The 27,646-nt window shown below is 43.1% G+C and overlaps 1 protein-coding gene across 1 annotated transcript in view; it reads right to left on the reverse strand.

The window, feature by feature from the left end:
- Positions 1–12,382: 12,382 nt before the first annotated feature.
- The window catches only part of LOC144753355 (uncharacterized), a 219,737-nt gene continuing 204,473 nt past the window's right edge, over positions 12,383–27,646 (reverse strand). The window contains exon 5 of the mRNA XM_078641077.1: positions 12,383–12,613. Within this exon, the coding sequence (XP_078497203.1) occupies positions 12,441–12,613 (173 nt within the window). The 3' untranslated portion in view covers positions 12,383–12,440. The remainder of the gene's footprint in view (positions 12,614–27,646) is intronic.

A 27,646-nucleotide genomic window follows, 5' to 3' on the forward strand; every position in this document is an offset into this window, starting at 1 on the left:
TTGATTTGGGCAAGGACAGTGATGACGAAGGAGAGAACGAGGCCCTGTTTGAGGAAAATGGACAAACAGTGGCTTCAGGTGTTTCATTAAAAAGATGGGACAGAGGATATTTATTCCCACGAGCCCGTCCGCCACCTGGTTCCCAGCAGGACGTAATTTACCCCCAGCCAAAGAACTTGGGGGGACAGTGGGTTTGGGTGGAGCACGCAAGCCCAGCGGCGGATGAAGTAGCAGATTGGAGAGCTCCCAAGACACGTTCTAATTCTCTGCGAGGTTCTTGCGACCTTTCTGACAACGTCATGAGTGTTACACCTAACGTAACATCAGGTAAAGCAGTTCTTACCACTGTTGCAGTGACAGTGGAGGATCGTCCTTATACTTATAGTGACGGATCTAGAGCAGATTTTGTGCGGTTGAGCAGACCTCAAGAGCTGAGGGCTGTTCCTACTTGGAAAACCTTTGATGGCGGGGTTGGGGACGGGGCATGTCCCAGCACCAGTGCTACCCCGCAGAGTGGTCTTGAGGGTGTTGGCGAGCAATGTAGGATGCATTTGGGGGACACTGAAGGTTTTAATAACAAAACGGTTTCTGAAAAGCCGGCAGGTATGGTATATAAAAAAAGGGGTACTAAAGGGGGGGCAACGAAAAAGTCTGTTTTCTCTTTTCAGAGGTCAAGTGTGGACTCATCTCATACAGAGCAAATGCCGAGAGATTATCAGGAGTGGATGTCTCAGAAGGAGTTTCAGAAGAGAGCAGAGCAGTTACCTTATGGTAAGCCCCATTGGTGGGCAGTTTGGGAGGATGTACATGAAAAAGGGGAAGCGGGGAGCTTACAACCGGGATCACTGAAAGTTGTTGACATTGGGAGTAAGAAACATGGGTTGTCTGACTGCTTCGTACCACCTGGGACATTAACACCGGTTAGCACAGTGGGAGTGGAGGGGGTGGAGAATAGGCCTTCCAGTTTATCTGATGGGTTGTCCAAAGATGAGGGGCCTGTGGGAAATGTGTCTATTAATATTAAGAGGCTTCCTTACATGGGTCTAGCAATACCGTTGGGAACCCATTTAGCTGACAAAACCAAACAGAAAATATGGAATCACGAGTTTGTGAACGTGTTCAAATTAGTACACAGAGTTATACAGGCTAAAGAAGGGTCAAAGGAAGAGGAATAGGAGTTAGCGCGACGTCCCAGGGTGCCTCGTACCATAGAAAATTGGACTTCGGCTTTTCTGATACATGCGAGTATTTATTGTGAAAAATATCTTTATAAGTACATGGATATAGTCAGAAAAGCGCAAATGCATTTTGGGGGATATTTGTGGTTAAACTACGATAAAGAATTTAGAGCAAGGATTAGTTTATGCGCAGAGAAGCCATGTGGGGATGTGGACTCAGAGCTTTGGCTACAATGGATGTCCATGTCCCACCCACCTGCAACGACACACATGGCAAGTGGGCTGCCATTCACTTACCGGCCCTTTCTGTGGAGTCCCGCCCAAACAGGGGCGGGTGGTTGGGGAAGGGGGCAGTATTCAGGGGCAGGAGCCTCCTGGAATTTCAATAGAGGACTGTGCAGTAGACAAATATGTCGTTTTAAACATGAATGCTCCCAATGTGGAGGGCGACATCCACTCACACATTGTGGTTCTCCAATTGGAGGTTTTGGCGGGCAAAAATTTAGTGAGCAGAGCAGTGGTGCATATAGAGGGAGAGGCGCCCCTTTCCATGCTTTCCCAAAAGGCACCTACACCAGTTAATCTGACAAATCTAGGCCTTGGTTAGAAATGTACCCAGATACGGAGGCAGCAGCTAGATTATTCTGGAGGTTCAAAAATGGTTTTAAACTGGGATATCAAGGCCCCCGTCAGCGTAGGTGGGCTGATAATTTGCGTTCTGCAAAAGAGTTGCCGGAGGTGGTGCGGGGCAAGTTGGATGCTGAAATAAAAGCTGGCAGGATAGCAGGACCTTTTAAACAGTGTCCCCTAGAAAATTTAATGGTGTCCCCGCTGGTTGTGATTCCTAAAAAAGCTGCAGGGGAGTATAGGATGACACAACACCTGTCCTGGCCAGAAGGCGCTCTGTCAATGATTTCATCTCCACGACAGATACTTCGGTTTCGTACACCACAGTGGACGAGGCTATTCAAATGGTTACACAGATGGGTAGGGGGTGGAGCTGGCAAAATGTGACATCCAATCAGCTTTCAGATTACTGCCCATACACCCTTCAGATTTTGAATTACTTGGGATGTTCTTTCAGGGTCACTTTTATGTGGATAGAGTTTTACCAATGGGCTGTGCAGAATCGTGTGCTCTGTTTGAAAAATTTAGTACTTTTATTCAGTGGGTATTTTCACAAGTGTGTGACAAAGGTGCCAGCTGTCATTATTTGGACGACTTCTTATTCATGGGTCAGGCTCATTCAGGTCATTGCATGGCATCCCTTAACAAATTTCAGGAATTGACCAAGTTTTTGGGGGTCCCTTTAGCTCCAGATAAGACCGAGGGGCCAGGTACAATCCTGACTTTCTTAGGTATAGAGATTGATACATTGGAAATGACAGCGCGCCTCCCAGCTAGTAAGTTGCAGGAAATTCGATCATTTTTACTGTTTGTGCTTGACAAAAAGAAAATTGAGTTGAGGCAAGTGCAGCGCCTTTTAGGATACTTACATTTCGCTTGCAGAGTGGTCAGAGCAGGAAGGACCTTTTGTAGGCGTTTGGGTATGGCGCTATCAGGAGCTTCTCTTTCACATCATAGAATCTGCATTTTTAGGGCCATTAAGGAGGATTTGAGAGTTTGGTTGCGCTTCCTTGACAGTTTCAATGGTGTACCTTTGAAATTTGTGGGTGATGACTTTGTTTGGCAGATTCAGATTTATTCCGATGCTGCAGAATCAAGTGGTTTTGGTTTGTTTTGGGAAAGAAGATGGTACGCGGAAACTTGGCCTGAGCATTGGATAAAACAGGGACAAAGTATTGCTTTTTTGGAGTTGTTCCCTTTGGTTGTTGCCTTGTTTGTATGGGGCCACGAATTTCAGAACAGATCTGTCTTGTTCCATGTGGATAATATGGCAGTGGTGAACCTAGTGAACAACCAAAAGGCTAAGGATTTGAAGGTACTGCAGTTGCTTAGAATGTTCATGCTTCTAAGTCTCAAGTTTCACATGGTTTTTAAGGCTAAGCATGTCCCAGGGGTCAACAATTCCATTGCTGACGCACTTTCGCGTTCTCATTTGCAGAAGTTTCGGGCATTGGCGCCAGGGGCGGACGTCAGCAAAACGATGGTACCACACACTAGTTGGGCCTTAGGGGAATGAGGATCATCCAGCTAGTCGAGCATTCCATAGCACCTTCGACTAGGAGAAGTTATCTACAAGCATGGGAAGAATTTTTGACTTATAAGAATTGTTTGCATGAGACAGTTTCCACAGGGACAGGTGGTGCATTTATTTGTGACTTTGATCTAATGTTAATAGATAAAGGTTTATCCCACACCACTATTGCGGGAAAATTATCAGGTTTGTCATTTTATCGACAATTGTTATGGGGTTTTGATCCAGTTGACAACAGTTTAGTTGGGAAAATGTTGAAAGGGCTGAATAGGGAACAAGTTAAGCCCAAGCAGCTCCGTGCTCCTATTACTTTTGAGTTACTACAGCAAATTCTGGAGCAGCTTTCGGTCTGCTGTTATAATGTTTGGGAACGGGAACGTTTCAGACTGGGTATGATTTGGATGTTTTTTGGCGCATTCAGGGTATCGGAAGTACTGTGTTTGGGTGGGGACAAGGGTTTGTGCAGTAATGAGGTTTCTGTAGTGGGACACAAATTAGGTATCTGGCTTAGAAAAACAAAAACCGATCAGCTGGGCAGAGGCATATGGGTTTTTCTCAATGGCAGCGGTGTATCGCAATGCTGCCCAGTTCAAGAATGGGTACAGTTTTCTTCTTCAGGTTCATTTCAGCAGGGCCCTATTTTCACTCACATGGATGGTAACAAAATAACGAGGTTCATTTCAGCAGGGCCCTATTTTCACTCACATGGATGGTAACAAAATAACGAGTGCTCATCTCTGCTCATCTCTTGGCTGTTCTGCGAAAAGCTCTAATGCTAGTTGGTCAAGACCCACAAGATTTCGCCACACATTCGTTTAGAATTGGGGCAGCTACGGAAGCATCAAGATTGGGGCTGGGTTTGGAAGTTTTACAGCGTATTGGTCGGTGGAAATCAAGTTGTTGTAAGCGCTTTGTGCGTAAATAAGTATGTTTATATAATAATGTTTGCCGCATGTTAATTTTTGCCTTTCCATTTAGGTGATGTTCGGGGTGCACCTTCAAACTTAAAAAAGCAAACGTGGATAGTGGGTCATTCCTTTGTTAAATGGGCGGCTCTTTTTGCTGAGAAACAAATTTGTGGAAGATCACTCGGTATACCCAGCGCTGGACATGAGTTGGTGTGGAAGGGTAAAGGAGGAATGAAATGGGATGACTTATTTCCGACGCTCACAGGTTTGTTTCATGTTAGAGGTTGCCCTGATTATTTAATTCTTCATTTAGGAGAGAATGATTTGGATGAACTATCTGGTTTAACGCTCATCAAGATAATGCAACTGGACTTAGCTGTTTTAAAAAACAATTGGCCTAGCACTCGCCTCATCTGGACTGAATTTGTTTATAGACAGTCTTGGAGAAAGGCTAGGTGTCACACAGCAGTCGAAAAAGCCAGACGAAAGCTGAATAGAGCCATGAGAGTATTTTGTTCAGTAATGCGGATCAAATGTATTGCTCATGATAATATCACGAGCACAGAAGGTCACCTTTTTAGAGAGGACGGAGTCCATTTATCACATTTGGGCATAGCCTATAACTTAATGGAAATAAGGGATATGTTGGCTCATGAGTTAAATGTTAATTTATGGTGCAATTCCAAGTTGTAAATCGCTCAAGTTCAAGAGGAGGTGGGGGGTGGGGTCCAGGAAAACTCTTTGGTTTTCCTGGGTGGCGTAAATTGGGGGAGGATAAGTCTAGAGCGGGCTTGTCCAGTCCTTCGTGGGGGGGGGGGGGTAGGGGGAGTTTATTGAGAACATTTGAGTGGAAGAAAAAAGGTTGGGGAAGTTTAATTCAGTATTGAGACACAAGAAAATTGTATTGATGGTTTTGATGCGATGTTATATATTTGCAAATTTAAGATGACAAATGGTTTCGTTTTAATTGCTAAATTGCATAGTTATAATAAAATGGATATTTGATGGGAATTCATATGTCTTGAATAAAGTGGCCTTTTCTGCTACAGAAATTTGTGTGGTCTGGATTATGTGGGCGATGGGACCTCAGGGGGAGCGGCGCGGGCTGTCTCCCCTTGGGGAGGTTCGCGCACATGGAGCGGACCATGCGGGGATTGGCTGGGGAGCGGCAGGCAGGAGCGCACGCTGAGAATTAGTTAGGTGCGTAGGCAGGGACGTTAGGTGCGCGCGCGAGGATGAGGTGACAGGGTGTGTTTTTCTCAAGAGATCCCACCCACCCACCCAAAAACAAAAACAATTTTTTTTTTATATGACAGTTTCTTTTTGCCACTTCAAGACATGATATTCCCAACAGAGGTTTAAGAGCGTAAATTGGGGGAGGATAAGTCTAGAGCGGGCTTGTCCAGTCCTTCATGGGGAGGGGTAGGGGTAGGGGGAGTTTATTGAGAACATTTGAGGGGAAGAATTTAAGGGAAAAAGGTTGGGGAAGTTTAATTCAGTATTGTGACACAATAAAATTAAATTGATGGTTTTGGTGCGATGTTATATATTTGCAAATTTAAGATGACAAATGGTTTTGGTTTTAATTGCTATATTGCATAGTTATAATAAAATGGATATTTGATGGCAATTCATATGTCTTGAATAAAGTGGCCTTTTCTGCTACAAAAATTTGTGTGGTCTGGATTATGTGGGCGAAGAGAGCTTCTAAGGTGCTAGTTTAAAGTGGAGAAGTGAAAAGGGCTCTGTAGAAGCTGCCTTGGATGGTCTGTGTGGCCAGGGAGGGGGATATAATGAGGAGGGAAGACATGGGAGAGAAAGCAGCTTTAGGGGTAGTCCGGCATCCAGGTGTTTATCCTATGACACATATTTGTGGGCTTGAATCTGAACAAAAATTGAGACTTGTTTGTATTTTCCTCTTTATTGGGACATTGTCGTTTCCACAAAGTTTCGATAATCTGGTCTCATTTAATTACAACAAATGCCTTTATTCAGATTCATAACAACATCTGGAATAAATCTGGAAAAATATGTAACCGTTGGGCAGTTGGAGAAGAATCGCGATGTACGTCATAAAAATGATATATTAGTGAGGTGAACTGGCCAAACATTTCTGTTTGAAAAACCTGCAAGCATATTGCACTATATTTGCTATCGGAAATTGCACATTTTTATCTGACATTCCAAACGGTAAATAAAAATAACGCAATCTTAGGGGAAAGCGTGCCTTCAGAGTTACTTCCTTTGACGACAGCTGCAGCATCTGTAATCAAGTATTCAACTGGCACCGGGCTTTCTGAAGAAGAATCTTCTCGACTTAAAATGAAACTGTGGTTACTTAACACCATTTTGTACTCAGGTTATTCTAAATAATTTAAAAAACGACACTTTTCGTCTGTTTTTCACACATATTGGCAATTAGATCTGAACATTTTAAAGTCTGTTAACCACATACGCGCTGCGGGTTTTCCCGCTGTGCGCTGAAGATTTAAAAATCCCGCGGTTCATGACGAGCTCAGCTCGTCATCAGCGTACGAGAGGTGTACCTGATGACGAGCTGAGCTCCTCATCAGCGTGGAAGGGGTTAAATACATTGGTTTCTTAACAAGCACCTTCGGTTGCACAATAATCTTGTGCTGTACGCAACTCATATTGCCTGTTACCATTAAAATTGAAAAGCCAATAGGTCTTGCATTTCCCGATCATTTGACTTTGGCGTTGCTTGCTGCGAATGCTGATTAGCTTCGACCACATAAAAAAGATCTTTGCCTACGCTGAACAGCAATAGCAAAAGCAAAAAAAAATACTAATATTGGCAAAGCAAATTAGATATGGGAGTCAAAGTACTAACAAGTGCTTTAATAGTTACAAAAAGACCTGTGTCATTTAAAGGTGTCTCCATGGTGGTCTTGGCTTGTCTAGGAACTGCATTTAGTATGCTGGGACCTATAGTTCCGTGCACATAATATAGAAACAAGCACTGGAAATGCAATAGGTCTCGCATTTGTTTGAGTTCGAGCTTTTGGCACTGTAAATGGCAATGTCTTTTACCCATGTGTAATGGAGTTTATGTATGTGATGTGTAATGGAATTATGTGGGTTGGATTGTAATTATTAGTTGTGGAGCAGCATGAAGCTGAAGGAAGGAGAGGAGGAGAAGAGCAGTGTGATGCAGAAGGAAGGAGAGTGAAGAGAAGAGCAGCATGAAGCACAAGGAAGGATAGTGGGGGGGGAGAAGAGCAGCGTGAGGCCCAAGGAAGAAGACTGAGGAGAAGAGCAGTGTAAAGCAGAAGAAAGGAGAGTGAAGAGAAGAGTAGTGTGAGGCAGAAGGATGGATAGTGAGGGGGAGAGCATCTGGAGGCACAAGGACAGAGAAAGAGGAGGAAAAGAGCAGCGTGAGGCAGAAGGACGGGGAGTGAGGGGAAGAGCAGCGTGAGGTGCAAGGATGGAGAGTAAGGAGGAGAAGAGCAATGCGAGGCACAAGGATGGAGAATGAGGAGGAGAAGAGCTGCGTGAGGCACAAGGATGGAAAGAGAGAAAGAGAAGAGCAGTGTGAGGATCAAGGACAGAAAATGAAGCGAGGAACAGCTGGAGGATAAGGACAGAGAGTGAGGAGGAGAGCAGCATGAGGCACAAGGACAGAGAGTGAGGAGAAGAAGAGCAGCGTGAGACACAAGGACGGTGAGGATAGGAAGAGCAGAGAGAGGCAAAAGGACGGAGAGTAAGGAGAAGAAGAGCAGTGTGAAGCACAAGGACGGAGGATGAGGAGAAGAGCAGCGGAGGCACAAGAAAAGAGAGTGAGGAGGAGATGAGCAGTGTGAGGGACAAGAACGGAGAGAGGAGGAGAAGCAAGTTGGAGGCACAAGGAAGGAGAGTGAGGACGAGAAGAGCAGCGTGAGACACAAGATGGAGAGTGAGGTTGAGAGCATCATTAGGCACAAAGACAGAGAGTGAGGAGGAGAAGAGCAGCATGAGGCACAAAGAAGGAGAGTGAGGAGAAGAGCAGCATGAGGCACAAGGAAGGAGAATGAGGAGAAGAGTAGCGTGAAGCAAAAGGACAGAGAGAAATGAGAAGAGCAAATGTCACCTTCTCAGATAACCATCTCCTATGCAAATAATCCTTATAATCTGGCATGGATCCAGGCCAGGGGCATATGAGAGAATCAAGGCCCTAATACAATCAAGTAAATTTGGTTCTCTTGCCCACCCGTTTCTTATTGCAAAACACAACTGCAGTACTGGTGCACCTCACAGCTATCATCCCTGGTGCAACTGAGACTGCTGAACTAATGATAGCCACAGATCCTATCCAGACTCCCTGCACCATTTTTGGACACCTTCCCCTTGTAGTCATAATTTTAACATTGGTACTGTGCAGACACAGTTAGGAAACCTTGCAGCACCGAAACAAAAGCAAATGGCGCAGGACCCACCCTTAGCTCACTGGTAATAAGAAATCTGATGCAATTTGCAATCACTACTGAAAGCCCTACCACTAGGTGCAAGTGCGTATCAGGGCTAGAAACCCCTACAAGGTGACTTCCAACATGCAGATAAATTGAACGAGCACTTATGCTGCAAACACGATAACACAGTACTCCCACATCATAAGAGTTTGAGAGGACATGCAAAGGATGAAACAGTTAGATGTTTTAACAAATTAATAGGTGTTTAAAAACAACAATAGCTGAACACTGGTAAAAGTGTGTTTAGGGAGTGCTGGCAAGTTACCTCATGCCATGTATTACACACCCTGTCCAGGTTGGAGGAACCAGCGCTCTGCATTCTGGGAGTTGTAGTATCGCTCTTCCCCCATGAGCTCCAAAGTTTTAGAATGCTTAGCGATATTATCTAAAAAAAAAAACAGAACTGGTAGCGCGTGACATAATCACAGGTGCAGAGGGTATATTTGTAACTCAAAACCTACTGGTAATTTTAGTGGACAATATTTGCGTTAGCCTTCTGCGATAACACCAACCTCTCGTAGACAACACGACCATTGCCAGGGTGAGCAGTGTGAAATGCAAGTGCATGATCTAAATGTGAACCTTCCAGGGGTCATGTACAAGTTGGGAGCCCTTGCATTATGATTAGAGCATGACATCACGACAGAAAATCCTTTCTCCAGCCACTTGTGCTGAAAGTGCTCTGCTGGTTTCCCTGACAAAGCCCGCGCTGGGTGGGGAGTGTTAGGTTGTTGCTGCCCGCTTCCCATGCGTGCAACAGCAAGCCCAGGCAGAGGTTGTGTGAGCAGTGGCTGTGGGGGTGATAGAAGATAATGTGTGGCCAACAAAACAAGCATGCCACACCCCCAAAAAAGAAACGTGAACTCTGGAATTAATTTAGATGAACAAGATAAAGTCACGGAAACAGCATGCTCTTTGCTGCACGTGCATACATGCAGCAACCTTACATTAAAAAAACTAATAAAAACAATAAATGGATGCTTCGGGTGCTCTCACTTTCATAGACGAAAAACACTTTACACTAGAAGAATGCAAAGTTGCAGTTCCTCACACTACAGGTAGTTCCAGTAACAGAAAGGCATGGAAGAAGCCAAGCCAATGAAAGCATAATCACATCTTTAAATTAAAGGAACAGATGGACAGCCATAAGGAACCCTGAGGTTGCAAAGCATAGATTGAGGGGCCATCGCAGCTGTGCCAGGACCAGGAGGAAGCATGAAAGTGTTCTGACTGCAAACGAAACAAGCATGCCACGCCCCCAACAAAGAAATGCAATTTCGATAATAGTTTAGATAAAGATAAAGGCACAGAACCAGCGTTCACGTCGCTGCTCGTTCCCACAGCAATACTCCATGGGAGTAAACTTCTAAGAACAAGCCCAACCCCCCTTAAAAGGAAAACCAAAATCAACCAAACATCTTACTAAGAAGCCCAACTTATGGTTGACACCCAAAATTGCAAAAAAAGGGCTAAAAATAATACAAGCAGGGAGCAGTAGGCAGCAGTAACACCACTATGGTATTAAGAGGCGGTGGGAGGAAGAATGCTAAATTAAAATGTAAGAAGCTAGGGTGCTTAACACAGACAAACAGTACCAGAGCAGGAAACCAAGAACAAATAGTCCCCCAAAGAACAGATAAAGGACCATAGTGGAATGAGACAGTATTAAGTACCTGCTCTGTGGGAGGAACAGGAGAAAGAAAGGAAGGACAAAGAGGCAGGACTGACCATTAGCAATCAAGGATTTTTAAAGAACACTGACAGACAAATAAAAAGCAATGGCAAGAAAGGGGATGGACTTGAAGCCCACAGACTGATTACAACAGGTCTCGAAGAGACAGCGCATGCACTGTCTATCTTGACCTAAGTTTATTGCTATTGACACAAAAAGTAAGGCTGGTTGAAAATCACCCTTATGACATGAGGCCAGTTAATAGCTGTGTGAAATGTAATCAAGCATTTGAATGCTTTAAGATTCAAAATACAAAGGAAAACAGAGTTCTTATTTGCAATATCTGAGTTCTACTTTGGTAAGTTTAAAAGCTTATGGCCAAATCTACTGTGTATATTCTAAAGGGAGTCTAGAGGCAAGATGTACAGTTCAATTTGCACTTAAACCAGAGAAAATAAAACAATAGAAACAAGTGAAAAGCATATCTGCCACAATGGCACAAAAGAAACCATATATGTGAAAGTGAAACTAACTTAGTGGCACTAAGCAAGAGGCAGGAAGAAGAAGGTATGAGGGCGTTTACTGAAATTAAAGGAAGGTAGTGTTTTGGCTGCCAATAAGAGTGTCCATGAGGAATTTCAGTACTGATAAATTTAAATAAAAAAAGAGAAAGCACACAAATAAGTGATCAGAATATCAGAGAGTTGTGAGAGCATGTGTCGCCTGACACTACTTAAGCAACCAGAAAACATGTGTAAATACAGTGAAATAATCAAGGGTGATTTTTGTGGCCTGCTCAGTAAACAAAAACGTATGACACAAAAAACACTAGCTGTTTTCTTGCTTAATCTAGTGACTATTTCAAGGAGAAACTTTCTGTGGCTGCTAGACCAACAGACAGAGCAGGGCAGAAGCAGCAAGAGGGATGGGGCAAGTGAAAGTGGCCAAAAGCAGAGAGGGACAGGGTTTGGTGGAAAATGTTACATGCCAGCTGGGGGAATCTCAGAAAGTGCAGGGGCCCATGGTTGTGCTGGGGGATGCAGCACATGGGGCCAGAGAACGAAACCATATGCACTCCCATGGAATACTGAAAGCAAAATACATTTAGATCCCTGAATGTATGTAGTGGAAGAATAAAAGTCATCAAGTCACAGTACGGTAACAAAGCTATGCTACAGTGTCACTGCTTGGTGTGGCAAGCAGCTTGACTCATCAGATCACAAGGATAGAGAGTACCCTGAGCCCCATGCCAGAGTCTGAGTTGAGGCATGACGCCTGGCATTAGTGGGTGACCGCCAGTGGATCCCCCATTACGTGGACTTGCATTAGATCACTGGATGATTTTGTATACATTCTAGTTTGTCTTCTTCTTTACTTTGAGCACAATATGAAACAGAAGCACTGGATTATAGATCCTGAAGAAGGCTGCAACACCTCAGTTGAGGGTTTTAAGCTTTAACATGTCTATCCCCTTTTAGGACACAAAATAGCTGGTTTAATTTGTTCCTGCCCAGGGACACACTAATAAAGGTAATTAAATACCCTGTAGCTAATTTTAACCATCACAAATTTCATTTGTTTTTGCTCTGCTGCCCTCATCACCTTTAGCTCATCTAAAAGGCATTTACTATCCCACTCTAAAAACATCCCTTAGCTCTTCCCTCTCAGAGAGGGGGTTGTAGCCCGCACTGTGACTAGGTATCACAGTAGGAGGTGGTTTCTTTTGATGAAGCATGTCACCTATGATGGTTGAGAGAAATCATCCCTTAAAAGGTATAATGCACCATGGCTAGGTCACAAGCCTCAGTATCATTTTGTTTTTTGTAGGCCCAGGAGTTTCTGTTGTGGTTAAGAGGAAAGAAAGCCATCAAATGAGAATCAAGCAAATGATATTGACAAGAAAGCCGACCAATGATAAACAAAGGGCTGACCCAAATGAATTGCAAAAAATTGCATTGTACACAATAGATCTTTCACAACAAACAGCTAAAAAACATCAGTAGATGAGAACTAAAAAGGACACCGTAGATGTATTAAAAAAAAACCAGTAACAGCCCTTCAAAATAAACTTGTTTTCAACATTATGTCGAGAAATTCTCCTAAGTCCACAACAAGGTCTCCATTTCTGTCGGCTTCTTCCAGCATACCTTCCAGCTCTTTACGGGAAAAGTGCAACCCAGCTAATATGCTGGCATTCCTTAGATTTTCAATGGTTATTTTCCCATCATTATCTGTAGAAAATAAGATAGAAAAAAATGAAAAAGGTGTATATAGTTCAATGTACTTTATATTTCACTCAATATAGGAACATTTAGGTCAGGTTAGGAGTATAGCTTCTAAATGCACTAAATGCCTCCATCACCTCCTGCACTGTCCTGCCTGCATGGAAAAAGGCCAAGGTCCGGGCCCTGCTTAAAAAACCTAACCTTGATCCTGAGGATCCCGGCAGCTATCGTCCTATTTCCCTGCTCCCATGGGTGAGCAAAATTCTCGAGAAACATGTTAACATCCACCTAATGGATTTTCTCGAGAATAATCAGCTGTTAGACGCCACTCAAACAGGCTTCCGACCTAAGCACGGAACAGAAACCGCTCTGATAGCAGTCACTGAGGAAACTCGAAAGATCTTAGATCAAGGGGGATCAGTGGCAGTGGTCCTCCTTGACCTGAGCGCTGCTTTCGACACAGTCAGCCATGCCACCTTGCTGAGCCGTTTATTGGACGTAAAAATAGCAGGCGGGGCACTGCAGTGGCTCGAAACATTCCTGAGCTCTCGGTCTTTTCAGATTTTTGATGGAGACACTGTCTCAACAAGCAGACCATTGAACTGGGGAGTCCCGCAGGGCTCCTCCCTAAGCCCTGCGCTTTTTAATATCTATATGAAACCACTGGCTGAGGTTGTTCGTCCGTTGGGCATTAAAATCATCTCATACGCGGATGACACTCAGCTAGTGGTTTCTCTGGCGCAGGAGGACGGCCAATCATCTTCATCAGGACTATTAAAATGCTTGGAGGCAGTTAATCTTAAACTCAATGGGGATAAAACGGAGCTGATGCTCCTGGGACCTACAGCTCCGGAATACTTCAACTCTCTCCGGCCTCCCTGCCTAGGCAACCCCCCAGCCCCCAAAGACAACATAAAGAGCTTAGGAGTCTGGTTGGATAAGGCTCTTTCCTTCAACACTCAGGCCACGAAACTGCCTGCAACTTGTTTTGGCCTTCTTCGGATGTTGAGGAAAGTCCTCCCTCTCCTGCCTATGGAGGCCAAACAGGTAGCCGTTCAGGGCCTTATTCAATCTCGGCTGGACTTCAATAATGCTTTGTATTTCGGTGCTCCGGAATGCACATTACGGAAGCTGCAGATAGTGCAGAACTGCGGCGCCCGAACTTTGCTCCAGCTGCCCGCAGACAATCAGCCAAACCAGGGCTGAATAAGCTGCACTGGTTACCCATACGACAAAGAATCGCCTTCAAGACGATGTGCATCTCCCACCAGGCTTTTTGGTGCACAGGTCCAGCAATTGGTCGCCAACTTATAGCCCAGTACCATCCCACCAGAAATCTTAGATCAAGTCAGTCTTTTCTGGCCTCAGTGCCTAGAATAAAAAGAGCAAGAGCTGGTGGTAGGATGTTCTCCCTTAATGCTGCCAAACAATGGAACTCCCTTCCCCTCAAACTCAGGTCCAACCCCAATCTCCTCTCGTTCCGGAAACAGCTGAAAACTCTTCTGTTTAATGCCCATCATTAATCCTCCTGGTAAAACCTCTTTTGTTCAGCAAATACACCTTTTTATCAGCGCTTGGACGCTCTTGGGCAGCAACCGCGCTTTATAAATACCTATTTCATTTCATTTCATTTCATTTTCATCTGTGCTTCGGGAATGAAAGCAGAACATTATAAGAGTGATCCATTCTCACACCACCACACCCTTCACAGCAGTTTTATGACAGTGGGAGCTTTCATAATGTTTTTCTGTGTTTGGCTTGAAAAGCACATTTATGTCTGTTTTTTATTCTTTGCATTCTGATATGAGTAGTTTTGCTTTTACACTTATAAAGGACTGCAAGTACCATAAGGAAAAGAAAAACGCACCTTGGTAGAGACAATAGGTCTGGCTAATGGCTGTCAGCCTTTTGGCTTTGTCAATTCGTGTTTTTTTGCCATTTTTTATTGTTGACTTGCTTTGTTTAATAAACCATTAATGAGGCAGCCGCTATACCCTCGTCAATCGACAAAAAAAATCATTGAAAGCAAAAATATTTTTTGACCTCAATAACCATTCATTTCCATAGTAGTTGATAGCACTGAAAGGACCTTCTTTGGCCCTTATTACGATGTCGGTTGGAAAACTTCAACTGACATGGTAGGTTTACATTCGACTGCCAAATTATAATAATGGCCATCGGACTGTAAACCGGACGGGGAAATCGACTTGGTTCCGACAGGTTCAATAAACCTGTTGGCCAGTTGGAACGAGCTCATAATCCATTAAGGATTGCGTTTCCCCAGTTGGGATTATGATGTGGATTTCCGACAGCCTTTCTATGTCTCTGTTTCAGACATGGAAAGGCTGTCGGAAAGTGATTTTGGGGGCCCATAGCAGGGCCCCCTTCCCCACTGGCCCTCTGCTTGTGGCCCTGGAGGGGCACCTATAGTGCTCCCTTGAAAATCACTGCGCCCTCTGGCAAGCACCAAGAGGTGCCTGCTACACGGTGCAGGGATTTCCACAAACTCCCATTTCTCAATGGGAGCTTGTGCAGCAGGTGGTTTCTGCCAGCAGAGCAAGCTCCGATAGAGAAATTGGAGTTTGCGTCAGCACCATGTACAGTCACATCCTAATTCGGTGCGCGAAACCGCCAACCTATGGTCGGGCAGATCCCGCACCGAGACGGTGTCGGTCAGAGGCTTTCCAACTGACATCGTAATTAAGGCCCTTAGTGTGTTCTTCCTGTGATAGGACAGCATCTCATCACTTACAGTGAATTCAACTAATTACCCAATTAGCTGACTAATTTGATGCCAAGCGCTGCTGTCCTACCTTGCCTTATTTCTTTTGTTTACATTGTCACCCTCTGCTCATGACCTCTCCCTTGCCACATTTACACCCAAGTTCTTATTTTAATCTGAATTTCATGAAACTCCCTAGCAACGTACATACCCCAGGTCGCTCAATAGTCAGTTCCTCTAGTAGTGCCAAGTGACTTGTTCATTCTCAAGGAAATATGTTAATAACAGTGTAAATGTTTCACAGCATTTCTTGGTGCTTTGACAATTCCACCTTACTAACGAGTAAGGGGCAAAAACCTGGAATTGGAAGATGTAGGCATTCAAATCTTATTTATACTTGCTCTTGCTCCCGATCCCTCTCCCGAATCCTAAATGTTCACAATGCTCTAAGGAGGTGATGTCATTTCTTGTCTCTTTTGTGCAAACCCTTTGGCAGCTGTCAAATTTGCATTTCTCATTGTAGAAAAAAGGCTAAAGGCTTAGCATCATTGGTTACAAGGCAGGTCCTATCACTAAACGTCTCCATCTGTAGCTTATTTATTGTTTCTTTCAGTTTTCCAGGCAAGGATAATTGGGGGATGACAGTTTTGTGGGGTACATATATGGGGCAATCTTCATAGGAATAGGAGCTAGCGAAAGTACACAGGAAGGACTCAAACATAATTTGCAAGGAACCTTTAGTCACCAGACCCTGGGGATGACTAAATCCGGTAAAGCTTCCAACACAGACCCAAATAAAACCATGAACAGGGGACAAACACAGGCGCATCTTTCACTAGGTAACTAGGTCATGCCTGGATTCTTGGTCAGAAATCTCAAACGGTCAAGCACCTGTTTAAAACAAGATGTAAAGAAATGAGCGCGGCCGCAATGGTTAAAGTGGACCACACTTCCCAAACATTTAAATGTGAATTAAAAGGTGCAAGCTGGTTTTGTAAATATGATGCGGCCCCCATTGCTAAAAAAATATAAAAGTGGGCACCGTTCTGAATTACAGGAAAGAGTGTCATGGGTGGAATAGGAAAAATCATTCACAAAATGGTGTTCACAGATTAAATTAAATATACAGAGTAACAACACAAGTAAAAGGTCAAGTCCTCATGAGAGATTACAAATGTAGACAAGGCGGTACTAAGGAGGGACTACTAAGCCAATTTATGAATCAAAGGCAACCATTTAGAAAAGATGGTAACAGGATGCAATATAAAAGATGGGCTGAAAATGGGCGGAGCTTCAAGTCCATACCTGAATATAGCATGCTTCACAGAGCAGGACATGTGCTGCCCAGACTCAACCTAATTATGCGCATCAAAACACCTGTGCACTGGACATTCATTTAGAGCAGATTGGCCGAAGGTTCCAACATAAAGGCCAACAGCAAACAGGATAAAGTGAGAGCTCATCATCAACAAATATTCCTAGATTGTGCACTGATTGTGATGTCTTTAGTTTGTCTGGGCTAGTCCAGGGCTAGAACTTTTCAGGAGTGTTTAGTGCTCTATGGCAAGAGTACAACCTAAAGATTCTGTTTTCTCACTGTTGAATTTTAATGAGTTGCCATTCAGCCAACCTGCCATCTCTCTTAGACATTTATGGAAACCCTCTAATGAGGTGTGCCTATTGTTTTCCAATGAAAGAATTAGTTGTGTCTCATCATCATAATTTGCAAAGATAATGCCATATGATCAGATAAGAGTCAGCAGTGGGTGCAGATATAAAGAGGATAGGGCTCAGAGCTAATCCCCGAGGTACACCATGTTCTGCTTTCCTAAATTCTGAACAGAACAAGGTAGTGATATTGCCTGGGTTCTGTTTGAAAAATAGGATTTAATCCATTTTCATAGTGACCCATCCACACCTATGTCCATCAGCCTGGATAGCAGTATTCGGTGGTTGACAGTGTCAAACATTACTGACATGTCTAGTAATATTAGGACTGCTGTTTGACCTTTGTCAACCATCATTTGAAGATCATCCATTAATTGAATCAGGACAGATTAAGTGCAGTGTGTCAGTCAAAACCCCACTTTTTAGTATTCTGGAAGGTTGTGGCTTTCCAGGTAGCTTGATAGTTTCTTACAGACATGTTTTTCCACTATTTGTACAGGGTATGGGACTTTTAATTTTGGACCGTAGTTACTGGCTATTGGAGAATCAGCTTTTGGTTCCTTCAGCAAAGCGGATATTAGTGCTGTCTTCCTAGCCTGTGGAACTATGCCTGTCATTAAGGACTGATTACAGATTTTTAGTAGACTCTGGTATAAGTCATGCACCCACTCTTTCCATATTCTAGGTGGTAACTGATCCAATAGAGAGCCCGAAGTGATAGTTAAAGCCAATAAACAAAACTCTTCCTTTTTCATTGGTTCAATGCCTTCTAATTTAGTGTTTGCTGGCTCTATCATTTTGTGCCTGTTGGTCCCACTACTTGTAATCGTGTTTGTCTCCGATAGGTCTGTGTTCATGTCAGCAAAGATTAACTTAATCTTATTATTGAAGAAGTTCGATAAATTATTGCGAATATTTTGCAAGTGTTTTATTGTTTGTTTAATGCGTTCTGGCTTTGCTAGATCCCTTTCTATGTCAACTATCTTTTTTGGCCCATTCATTGCTTCTACAATTGTTTTGGTATAGTAGTTTTGTTAGCCTTTCTTATTTAGTTTTTGTATTTGTTTAATGCACTTTTTAGCAGTATCTTATGTTTTTACAGATGGATCTTCCACCATTGTCTCTCTAGTTTCTTGCTTTTAATTTTAGATTCTTTTAGGATTGTTTACGCTGATGTATCCATTATTTTATGGGTATTATTTTATCTAAAGTTTCTTTGAGTTTTTTTTGTAGATGATCATAGTTATTTCCTTCCTGCTGTTTCTTTAGTTTGTGCCATGCTTTACCTTAAACTACCTATCTTGCCAGACTCTCTTCAGCTGTTATTCTAGATCTTTTTATTTCAAAGGCTATCAGTTTGTGATCTGAGTAGCTTAGTTGGATTGTGTCCCTGCCTGTGATTAGGTCTTTCAAGGCAAATAGCAGGTAAAGGATATGTCCCTCTTGATGCGTTGTACCGCTTATTAGTTGCTCCAATACTATAATTTTGCATGAGCCTAAAAGTTCTTTTCATTGGGAGAGTGTCTTTTCTTCTGCCTAGATGCTGAAATCACTCAGCACAAAGAAATTGGATTGCCTAAGGATAAGGTTTGAGATGATTTTCAAAAATGGTTGTATGAAATTCCTTATCGACCCTGGGGTTCGATAGCACAAAAGTCCTAAGAAGACTATACACTATTTACTTTTAGAGAGAAGCCCAACATTTCCACCCCCAGTATTTTATCAACTTGTATAGAGATGATATCCCATTTTTCTTTAAATATTACTGCCACTCCTCCTCCCCTTGTTATAAAATCTAGGTTGTTGAATAACTTTAAAGCTTGGGGGCAGGATGTTCCCTGATCGACATTAGACTTTGGGGGATCCAAGTCTACGTAACAAAAAGGATGTCCCATTCGATAGTTTCCAATAGCATGTTAAGTTCAGGCGCATGTTTTACCACTGATCGTACGTTTAATAATCCACATTTCATCATCTCTACTCCTATTTTGGCATAGCTCTGAATGGCCACTGTTTCTTCCTTATACCCGAGATTCCCTCCCCTAATCCCTTCTTTGGTTCCAGTCAATCTAAGCTGTTTTAGTTCCTTACTTTAGTATGTGATCCATTCAGATTGCCTTGGCCTCCCTGTGTCAAAACCTGCAGCATGGCTGGCTCTGTGCATGGTTGATGTGCGGTTGGGCGCACACGGGCTGGCCTTTAGTTTGCCCACTGTGCATTTGCGCCATTTTCTTCAGACCTTCCTTTCATTTGACCACTAGACTGACACTTGGAAACCACCAAAGTTATGGTGTCTTCTGTGAGCACTGGCATAGCTAGCGGGGGGCAGAGGGGGGGACCACCCCAGGCGGCACTGTTTTGGAGGCGGCAAGAGCGGCACTTGTGGCCCGTGCGTTGTGGCAGCCTTTATGATTTATTTGGGGTTGTCTGACACTTTGCCAGTCAGTGTCCCCAGCCTCACTGAAGGATCAATGAGGGTCTCGTTTCATTAAAGCAGCCAGTGGGCAGTGCTTTATTTCCCTGCTTTTGTGCTCTGCCTGCCGAGACAATTAACACCTAGCTGGCATGTTCCCTGGGCCTAGGGGAACTCAGTTGTTGCTATAATGACCCGGGTTCGGCTGGCTGGCGCCGCGTAGTCTTAGACCTATACATTGTATCGACCACTGTGCACTGGAAAAATAACTTGCTAAATTTGGTCCCGGGAGCGTTCTGGGAGTCACGTGATGTGGGACTTCACATCGGCTACCTTGGAGTTTAAAAAATAAGAAGTGTCTGTCTTGGTCCAGGCAGCAGCACAAGTGATTATTGTTTTCTTTCTCTCACGCACACAAATTACACTGCAGCTTGCGCGTGGGTAGACACCGGGTGGTGGTGTCAGAGTTGCTAGCAGCAGAGAGTGGCCATGGTCGGAGGACGAGTGACAGTTCCAGGAAAGTATTTGGAGGGCATGATCATGGCAGCAGCAGCAGCACTAGTCTCTGTTGATGATCGAGGACAACCAACAGAACAGGTAACAGTGCTCAACCGAATACCATATTCGATGTGCATTTTCAGCTCTGGCTAAAGTTTGTAAATTGTACTGAAAGAAAGCTTCGTGTGTAATCTGTGCAGCATTAAAAGTGTGCACGCATACCATGAAAGGCCGTTAACGCTGTTTAATTACCATGTAGGTCAGTTATTTAACTTGGTGTCTCTTATAAGAAGGAGATGCACAGATCTACCCGGTGGTTAGATTTTCCAGAAGACGTAATCTTATATTGAATCTGCCAGCTGACAAAAGGCCCCTTCCAGCAGGTGCAAGGGACTAACTTCCGAGACAGAGAGCTCCGAGCTCTCCTTGGAGCATGCACATACACCCCTTGGCAATGGTGCCTGCATGGCAGACTGAAACACTCCTCAGCCGCTGCTGTGCTTTTTCACACTTCTTTGTTTGCTTTTAACTATTGCCGTGGAGCCTGCAAACAGAAGCAAAATAGGACCTGTTCAAAGGGACTAGAAGCCTGGAGCTGGCACGAAAGGAGCTGGTGGGGGAGAGGGACTCTGAGTGCTCACACATTTTAACGTCTACACAAAACTGCAGAAATCGGACATCAAGCTGCCTGCATGCTTTTTATATTTAACCATTCTGTTGTATTATGAAATATTTAGTTTACTCGCATGGTTGTGCAGCCTGCATCAGATTGTATGTGTCTGACAACTTTGGCTAACCTTGCCTTTTACTAGAGCCAATTGTGTTTATCATTTTAAACCACCTCAGCCTTCTCCCATTATATTTATTACATAACGGGCTCAAAAGTCCCAGCATGCAAAAGGAATGCTTATGTTGTATACCCGTGTATAAGAACTTCAGGCGCATTTCCACTGGTTCTGTCTTTTATAGACCCTAATATGGTGCAAGAAGTGGAAATCATTTCTTTAATTGATCACCTTACGCTAACGTGGCCGCTTCGGTCAGCCCGGAATAGTGTTAAATTAGAAGTATTCAAATGTCACACATAACTATACTGCCAGCATAGAAATGTCACATAAACAAACTGAAAAATTGACAGCTACGAGCATGGGGTAGTGGGTAAGCCCATTTCAGCTACTGCTAACTTCACTGTGAGGGACATAATTCTGCCCTTTCACAAGGAATGCCTCAACACAGAAATCACCCCCTTTCAGTGGCAGGCACTACTATAGCAATAAGAGTTTTTTTAGAATGAAAAAAATATTGAGCGCATGCTTCCCCCTCATTTAACAGCCCTGCCAAGTATTGGGCATCAGGCTTTAGACCAAGGCAGAGCCTGTATGTAATGTAGCTCTAGTGATAGGCTGCAGCTGGTGTGATTGTGCTGCAAGTGGGGCTGGGGAAGTAGCAGGCAGCGCCGCAGACCAGGGCAGACCGCGCAGTCACCTAATGATTTTTATTGAAGACCCTATTTCTTTTTTAAATACAGCCTGTGACCTATGATGTGACTCTTTTTAGAGTTTCTTGTTGCTTAGATTGGTGTAATTTCTGATACTTATATATGTTTCCCTCGTCTTTAATGCTTGATTTTGTTCGGGAGAAAGTGTCACTCATGGTCATTGAAATGTCACTCATATTTACACTGAAATTATGAAAATGTCACACATAGCTATCTGAAATCTTAGCAGCTATGGGTCTTTTGTAAGCCTTCTCACGGCTCAGAAGTGGGTAGTTTCCCATATTTATTTCTTCACATGGACTTTATTCCTCAGTTGCATTTGTGAGAAACTGTTACTCAAGGTGTCACAAATTTGGAACTACCAATGTCACTCATGAAAACAATTATTCCTTAGAAATGTCACATTTATCAATCTGAAAACTTGACAGCTGGGTGTAATTTCTGGTATTTATATGTTTTTCTCGTCTTCATTTCTTGATTTTTCTCGCAGTGTCACTCATAGTCATTTAATGTCACTCATAATTACAGAGAAATTCAGAAAATGTCACACCTAACCAATCTGATACCTTGGCAGCTATGCACACGTTGCACGCATGGTGGTGTGGTGTGCGCGCCGCGACAGGCCGGTCATCCCAAAGTCAGGCAGTCTCTCCTGGGCATTGTCAACCTCCCGCGCACATACAGGGGGTGGCAATCTGAGGGATAGCCCCGGGCGCCACAAGCTCTAGCTACGTCCCTGTCTGTGAGCATCAGAAGTGTCAGTGGCATCCGAGCGTTACTGCAGCCAGACCCAGACACGCGGCTCCTGATCCCGACTGTTGACTCCGGCATTCTTCCAAAATCCTGGGGTGATTCTAGGGGGCAGAAGCGGCAAAAGTGAAGATTGAGGCACAGCAGGGAGCGGAAGCGGTAGCGCGATTGCGCAGCAGTGGTGTTAGTGATCATTGCGAGACTGGGCATGCCATCTGAGTTACAGCACAAGCTGCCCGGCCCTACACTGCCCGCCTGTCTCCTCCTCGCACTCACCTCTGCCCGCCACACCAACCCTGAGCGGCCACCTCCATAGAGGAATCAGGTGGCTGGAGGAGCAGTTGCAATAAAGGAGAAACAAAGGAGTATCAAAATCACCAACTCCAAGTGGGTCCACATAGTCCTCATTGAGACGCAGAGAGAGACGCAGAGATAGAGAGGAGGGCAGTGAGAAGGGAATAGGAAGCAACTGTGTTTTTTGAGGCAGTCTGGCCTAAATGGGATACTGCAAAACTGAGGGAAGGGGAGCAACCGTACAGTGAGATAGGTGAGCAGCGGGTCGGACGGGTTGATGGGCAAGGCTAGAGCCGTGGTTGCTTCCAATTGCGCAGAGGCGGCCAACGTTAGGCCGGTGCGGCTTGCATGTCGGTAAGGACCGCTCTGCCCCGTGCCGGTCTCTGCCCTCACTCTCTCCCTTCTCCTCTCCACTCCACCCGGCGGTCTGCATACCCACTCCCTCTGCCTTTTTTCTCCCCTTCAAAGTATCTGCTCCTCCACTGTTGCTTTCCAACCTGCATCAAACCTGCATGGCATTCATTTGTTTTTATTGGCTCCCTCCCCATATATTAGCACAGTCGTCGAAAGCTCTACTTATTAGGCAAGTGAACCACAGTTTTTCACAACTTCTCTATTGGTTATCAGAGTGATTTGTTCCAGGCTATTCCACTTATTTGTGATTGGTGTTTAACATTGCTGCCTCTGATCCTGATCCAAGCCAATAGATAGCAAGAAAATTAAGCTCAGGCGCCTTTTACAGGGCAGAACTTGCGCATCAAACCCCTTCTCAAACAAAGACTCCCCTGTAACTTTGCTAAAGGGGAAAAACAATTATTCCGTTTATGGGAGAGGAAGGAGAAGGAACATTCTCAAGGAGAAACTAATGTACCATCTAATGTAAATGGGGAGACCAATGTGATTATAAATGCTGATATAAATGTTGTTACGAATGTTGATGTGGGTATGGTGGGAACTGATACGGGGGAAACTACTGGGAGCCCAGAAGCATCTAGTACATTGTTCTGGGGAACTAAATAGTTCTCCCCGTCATTTGATGTCTTCAGACTCTCCTCCACTGGTGTCAGAGGTGTCCTATAAAAACCCCCGTATAAACACTGAAGAACCCCTTGTCCGCTATTGGTAGAAAGCGTCCGAAATGAGGACTTTACCCTAGCAGACTTGGATTTGAAGCTTTGTAGGAGATATGGCTCCCATGATATTAGTAAGATTATGAAGACTGTAGACACGCCAGCTAGGATAGCACCAGTGGGGTTGAAAGTTTTTAGCAGTACCCCTTCTAATAACTCTTCCTTGATTTCTCAACTTTCTCTGACCCCTGATATAGCTGTGAGTGATATCAAACTCAGTCAACCTCCGAAGGAAGAGGCAATAGTATCAGATTCATAGGTATGTCTGGAGCGTGTGCTATCTCCTATCCTAAAGCTACATGAAAAGTTCGTGGGTGGCTTTGATTGTGTTCTGGAAACAGTGACACAAATACTAAAGGTGCTTTTCAGAAGAAAACAGAATATGGAAATAGATTCCAGTGACAAAGTAGAACAAGTAGAAATAGAATAGATTCCTAAGAAAGGTTTTGTTAATGTGGATGTTGGCTAACAGACTGTTTCTAATACCCAGGCCAATATTTTACAGTGTAAAAAATGGGTTAAAAAAGCTGTTATGCCAGTGAGTCTTCAATGAACATATATCCGAAGTTGTACTTCTTGAATCCTTATCTGAAACAACACAACCTATAATAGATATCACCCTAAAGATAAAGAATTTGGAGGAAACGTAGAGAAGGGCAGACCAGGAAATGTTTCCTATTTTTAAAACTCACTCAAATAATGGTATAGAGGGTGCTCTGGGATCCACACGGCCAAAGGAGAAATATAGACGTTAAATGTACTACAATTTACTTACTTAATCTCCCTAAGCTTCCCTTCAAGGTAATGAGTTGGTTTGTGCCAACGTAAATTCACCGCTCAATATATCTATATCTATAGCCAATGAAGACACATACAATGCCCTGCCTTCCCGTTTTGCCTTCCTCTGAACTCTACACTTCCAAAATTGGTTTTGCTAATGCTTTACAGCTGTAGCACATACTCCCATAGAGAAATGTGAGTATGCGACCACACCATGTGCGGTCGCATCATAATTAGGCAGTCGGGATGCCGACCGGAGGTCAGGTCAGATCTGCATCTGCCTGACATTGTAATAAGCCCCTTAGTAATTTTCAGTTCTTTTGCCATTTCTCAATAACACAGTATTTTTAAAACGCAACACACAATGATTCTCTTTAAAAATATATTGCCCCTGTGCAAAAGTGCATTCAATGGACCATTACCAGTGAGGTGAAATGACAAAAACCTTTTACCTTTATATTGAAGTTTGACTATTTATGCCCTAAGGAAGTGAAAATTAATTTCAAATGTTGGCATTTATAGTATCTTTGAAGGTTGTATGTTCCATTCTTGATTTTGAGTTAATAGTCAGTTCTTTCAATAAAATGGAGTTTGTAATTAAAATTCCTAAAACTATTTTTTTTTACCTCAGATCTGTGTTTTATATATTAAAGAGAGCAGGGTTTGGAAAATGATACTGCATTCGTGGTCTTTTGTTGGTTCTAAGAGGAGACATTCCCCTGTTTCTTTCTGTATAATATGTGGCATTTGCTTCCTTTTGAGTGTGAAATAAATTGTATGTTGCATTTATGTAGATGGGAGAGCTCTAATGCAGTAAAAATGTTTTTATCGTCTGGTGTTAAAAACATAATCTGTTTTAAGGTGGGTACATTTTTAAAAGCATAGTTCATTAAGACAATATTCATATTAAGTAGTAGTAATGGTTTTACTATGCTACAAATGATTATCTTTTCAGCATTTCAACTACATATGTTTGCAATAAATGTAAAAGTTAACCTGCACTCAAAGTACTCTATTCAACCCCTTCCACGCTCATGACGAGCTCAGCTCGTCATGAGTTACGCCTGTTGTACGCTCATGATGAGCTGAGCTCGTCATGAACCGCGGCTTTTTGAAAAAGTCAGCGCACAGCGGGAAAACCCGCAGCGCGCATGGGGTTAACTTGTTAAATAGAGTACTTTGAGTGCAGGTTTATTTGCACATTTATTGCAATTTCACTAGTTCTGCTCTCATACCTGAGCCTGCACCTCCTTCTGGAAAATGTCATTTGAAGACAGCACATATAACGGCCAATCAGGCTGAAATCAAAGCTTATACTCAGAAGAAGGAACAGCAATATATTCTTTGAAGAAGTTAGAACTTTTAGCACTACTGGAACAGTGTCTCAACTTTCGGAACAATTAGAATATACCATGCGCAAAGAAGTGAATCAGAGACTTCACCACTAATCCAATACCACAAAGTTGAATGGATTCCACATGGATTAAGGATTTCTATGAAACAGATGCTCTTTAAATTCAACAAGAATTTCATGTCAAAGTGGTACACAATATTAAACAAACGTTGATTGGATCTTACAATTTTAATAATTGAAGAACTCTTACAAATTCTGAAAGATTTAGCAGTAGAAATTAATTATTTAAAAACCAGCTGGAAACAAGGATAGAAAGTGAAACATGGTGAAAAACTCTAAATGACATTAATGAGAAATTGGACAATCATGCCAGAGAGATTCATGAACGTAAGCTTCGTAAGTTTAAAAGGGACACAAGAGACTACAAACTGTAGGTGGTCTACTCATGGGCTAATGCCTATGCGCAACAACATGTTAAAAAAAATATCATGCATTGTACTCTTAAAAAAGGGTAGTCACAGACTAGGATATATCACCTACACATGTACTGATAAAGCAGGCACCTCCAATCACTGAGAAATCATAAACTTCCACTTCAGTACCAACAACTTCCAAGGTAACATTTTTAGCCACAAGCCATACTCCGGACCAATGGGTTCTTCCCTGAACTAAAACACAAATCTCGTACAGGTCCAAGGAAAAACAAGCCATCAGGGTTGGACACTGAGAAGTCGGACAAAGATCTAGTTACGAATATATCTACTAGACAACTATTGTATGCATAATTGTCTGTTGTCAAAAAAGGGATGTCATTTGTTTCTACCTACCACACAAAAGCTTTGGAGATTGAAACTTCCTTATACAAATTTATGCGGAAATTATGCCTACGCTGGTTTGTACACAATTTACCTTCTACCAAAACTAATTTGGATGAACTGGAATACAAAGAATTTAAACCCAAAAGTATGTTTGTGGCACCTCACTCTCATAAATCCTTAGATGCCTTTGAAACATTGGTCGAAAACAGACTTGCAAGGTTTGCAGTACCAGAGCACAAGACATAAGAACATGACACAAATGGAACTCAAGACGTTGAATCATTTGCGAAAGGATAAGAATATTACTCTTGCGAAAGGATAAGAATATTACTCTTCAGTCCGCTGACAAGGGTGGAGCTCCTGATGGTCATGAATAGATCCTATTACGGACAAAAAGTTAATGCCCTTGTAATGAATGAAGATATAAATATCAAGTTGGATAATGATCCTACGCAGATTTCATAAAAACATTGGTAATTTGTTTGACAAAGCATAGGAGACAGGATGGACTACTAACAACACAATTTCTTCTAATGGACTATCCCAAAAAGACCACGTTTGTACATGTTACCGAAAATGTATAAGGATCTGAAAGATCCCCCCCATTCAACCCATAGTTGCAGGTAGTGAGTCTATACACAAACCCATCTAGAAATATCTGGTCTACATTTTTCAGCCATTGGTTAGAACATGGAAATCGTACATCTGTGACACCACAGATTGTTTAAATAGGCTAATGGACTTAGAATACACACCTAGCCAAGACTGGTGCTTATGTTCAACTGATGTTGCCTCTCTGTCCACTTGATTCCCCATGAAGAGGGACTGGAGGCGGTTGATTGGATGCTACTCAACAGTTAAGATGTCAAAGTTAACAAGATTTTTCTTTAGGAACTTCCCCATTTCAGCCTTTTTTACAGTTATTTTTCACGGGCAATTTCTTTTTTCACTGAGGACGGGCATATCTATGGGCTTTTCAGGGTCATCATCATATGCCAATAGTTTCATGGAAACATTCGAGCAACAATACATTTATGAGAAGAGAATATGGTCAGACAATCTAATCTCTTGCATGTGTTACATAGATGATATTCGAGTTTGGAAAGGTACACAA

This window comes from Lissotriton helveticus, chromosome 5_1 (assembly GCF_964261635.1).
Source record: "Lissotriton helveticus chromosome 5_1, aLisHel1.1, whole genome shotgun sequence".
Taxonomy (NCBI): Eukaryota; Metazoa; Chordata; class Amphibia; order Caudata; family Salamandridae; genus Lissotriton; species Lissotriton helveticus.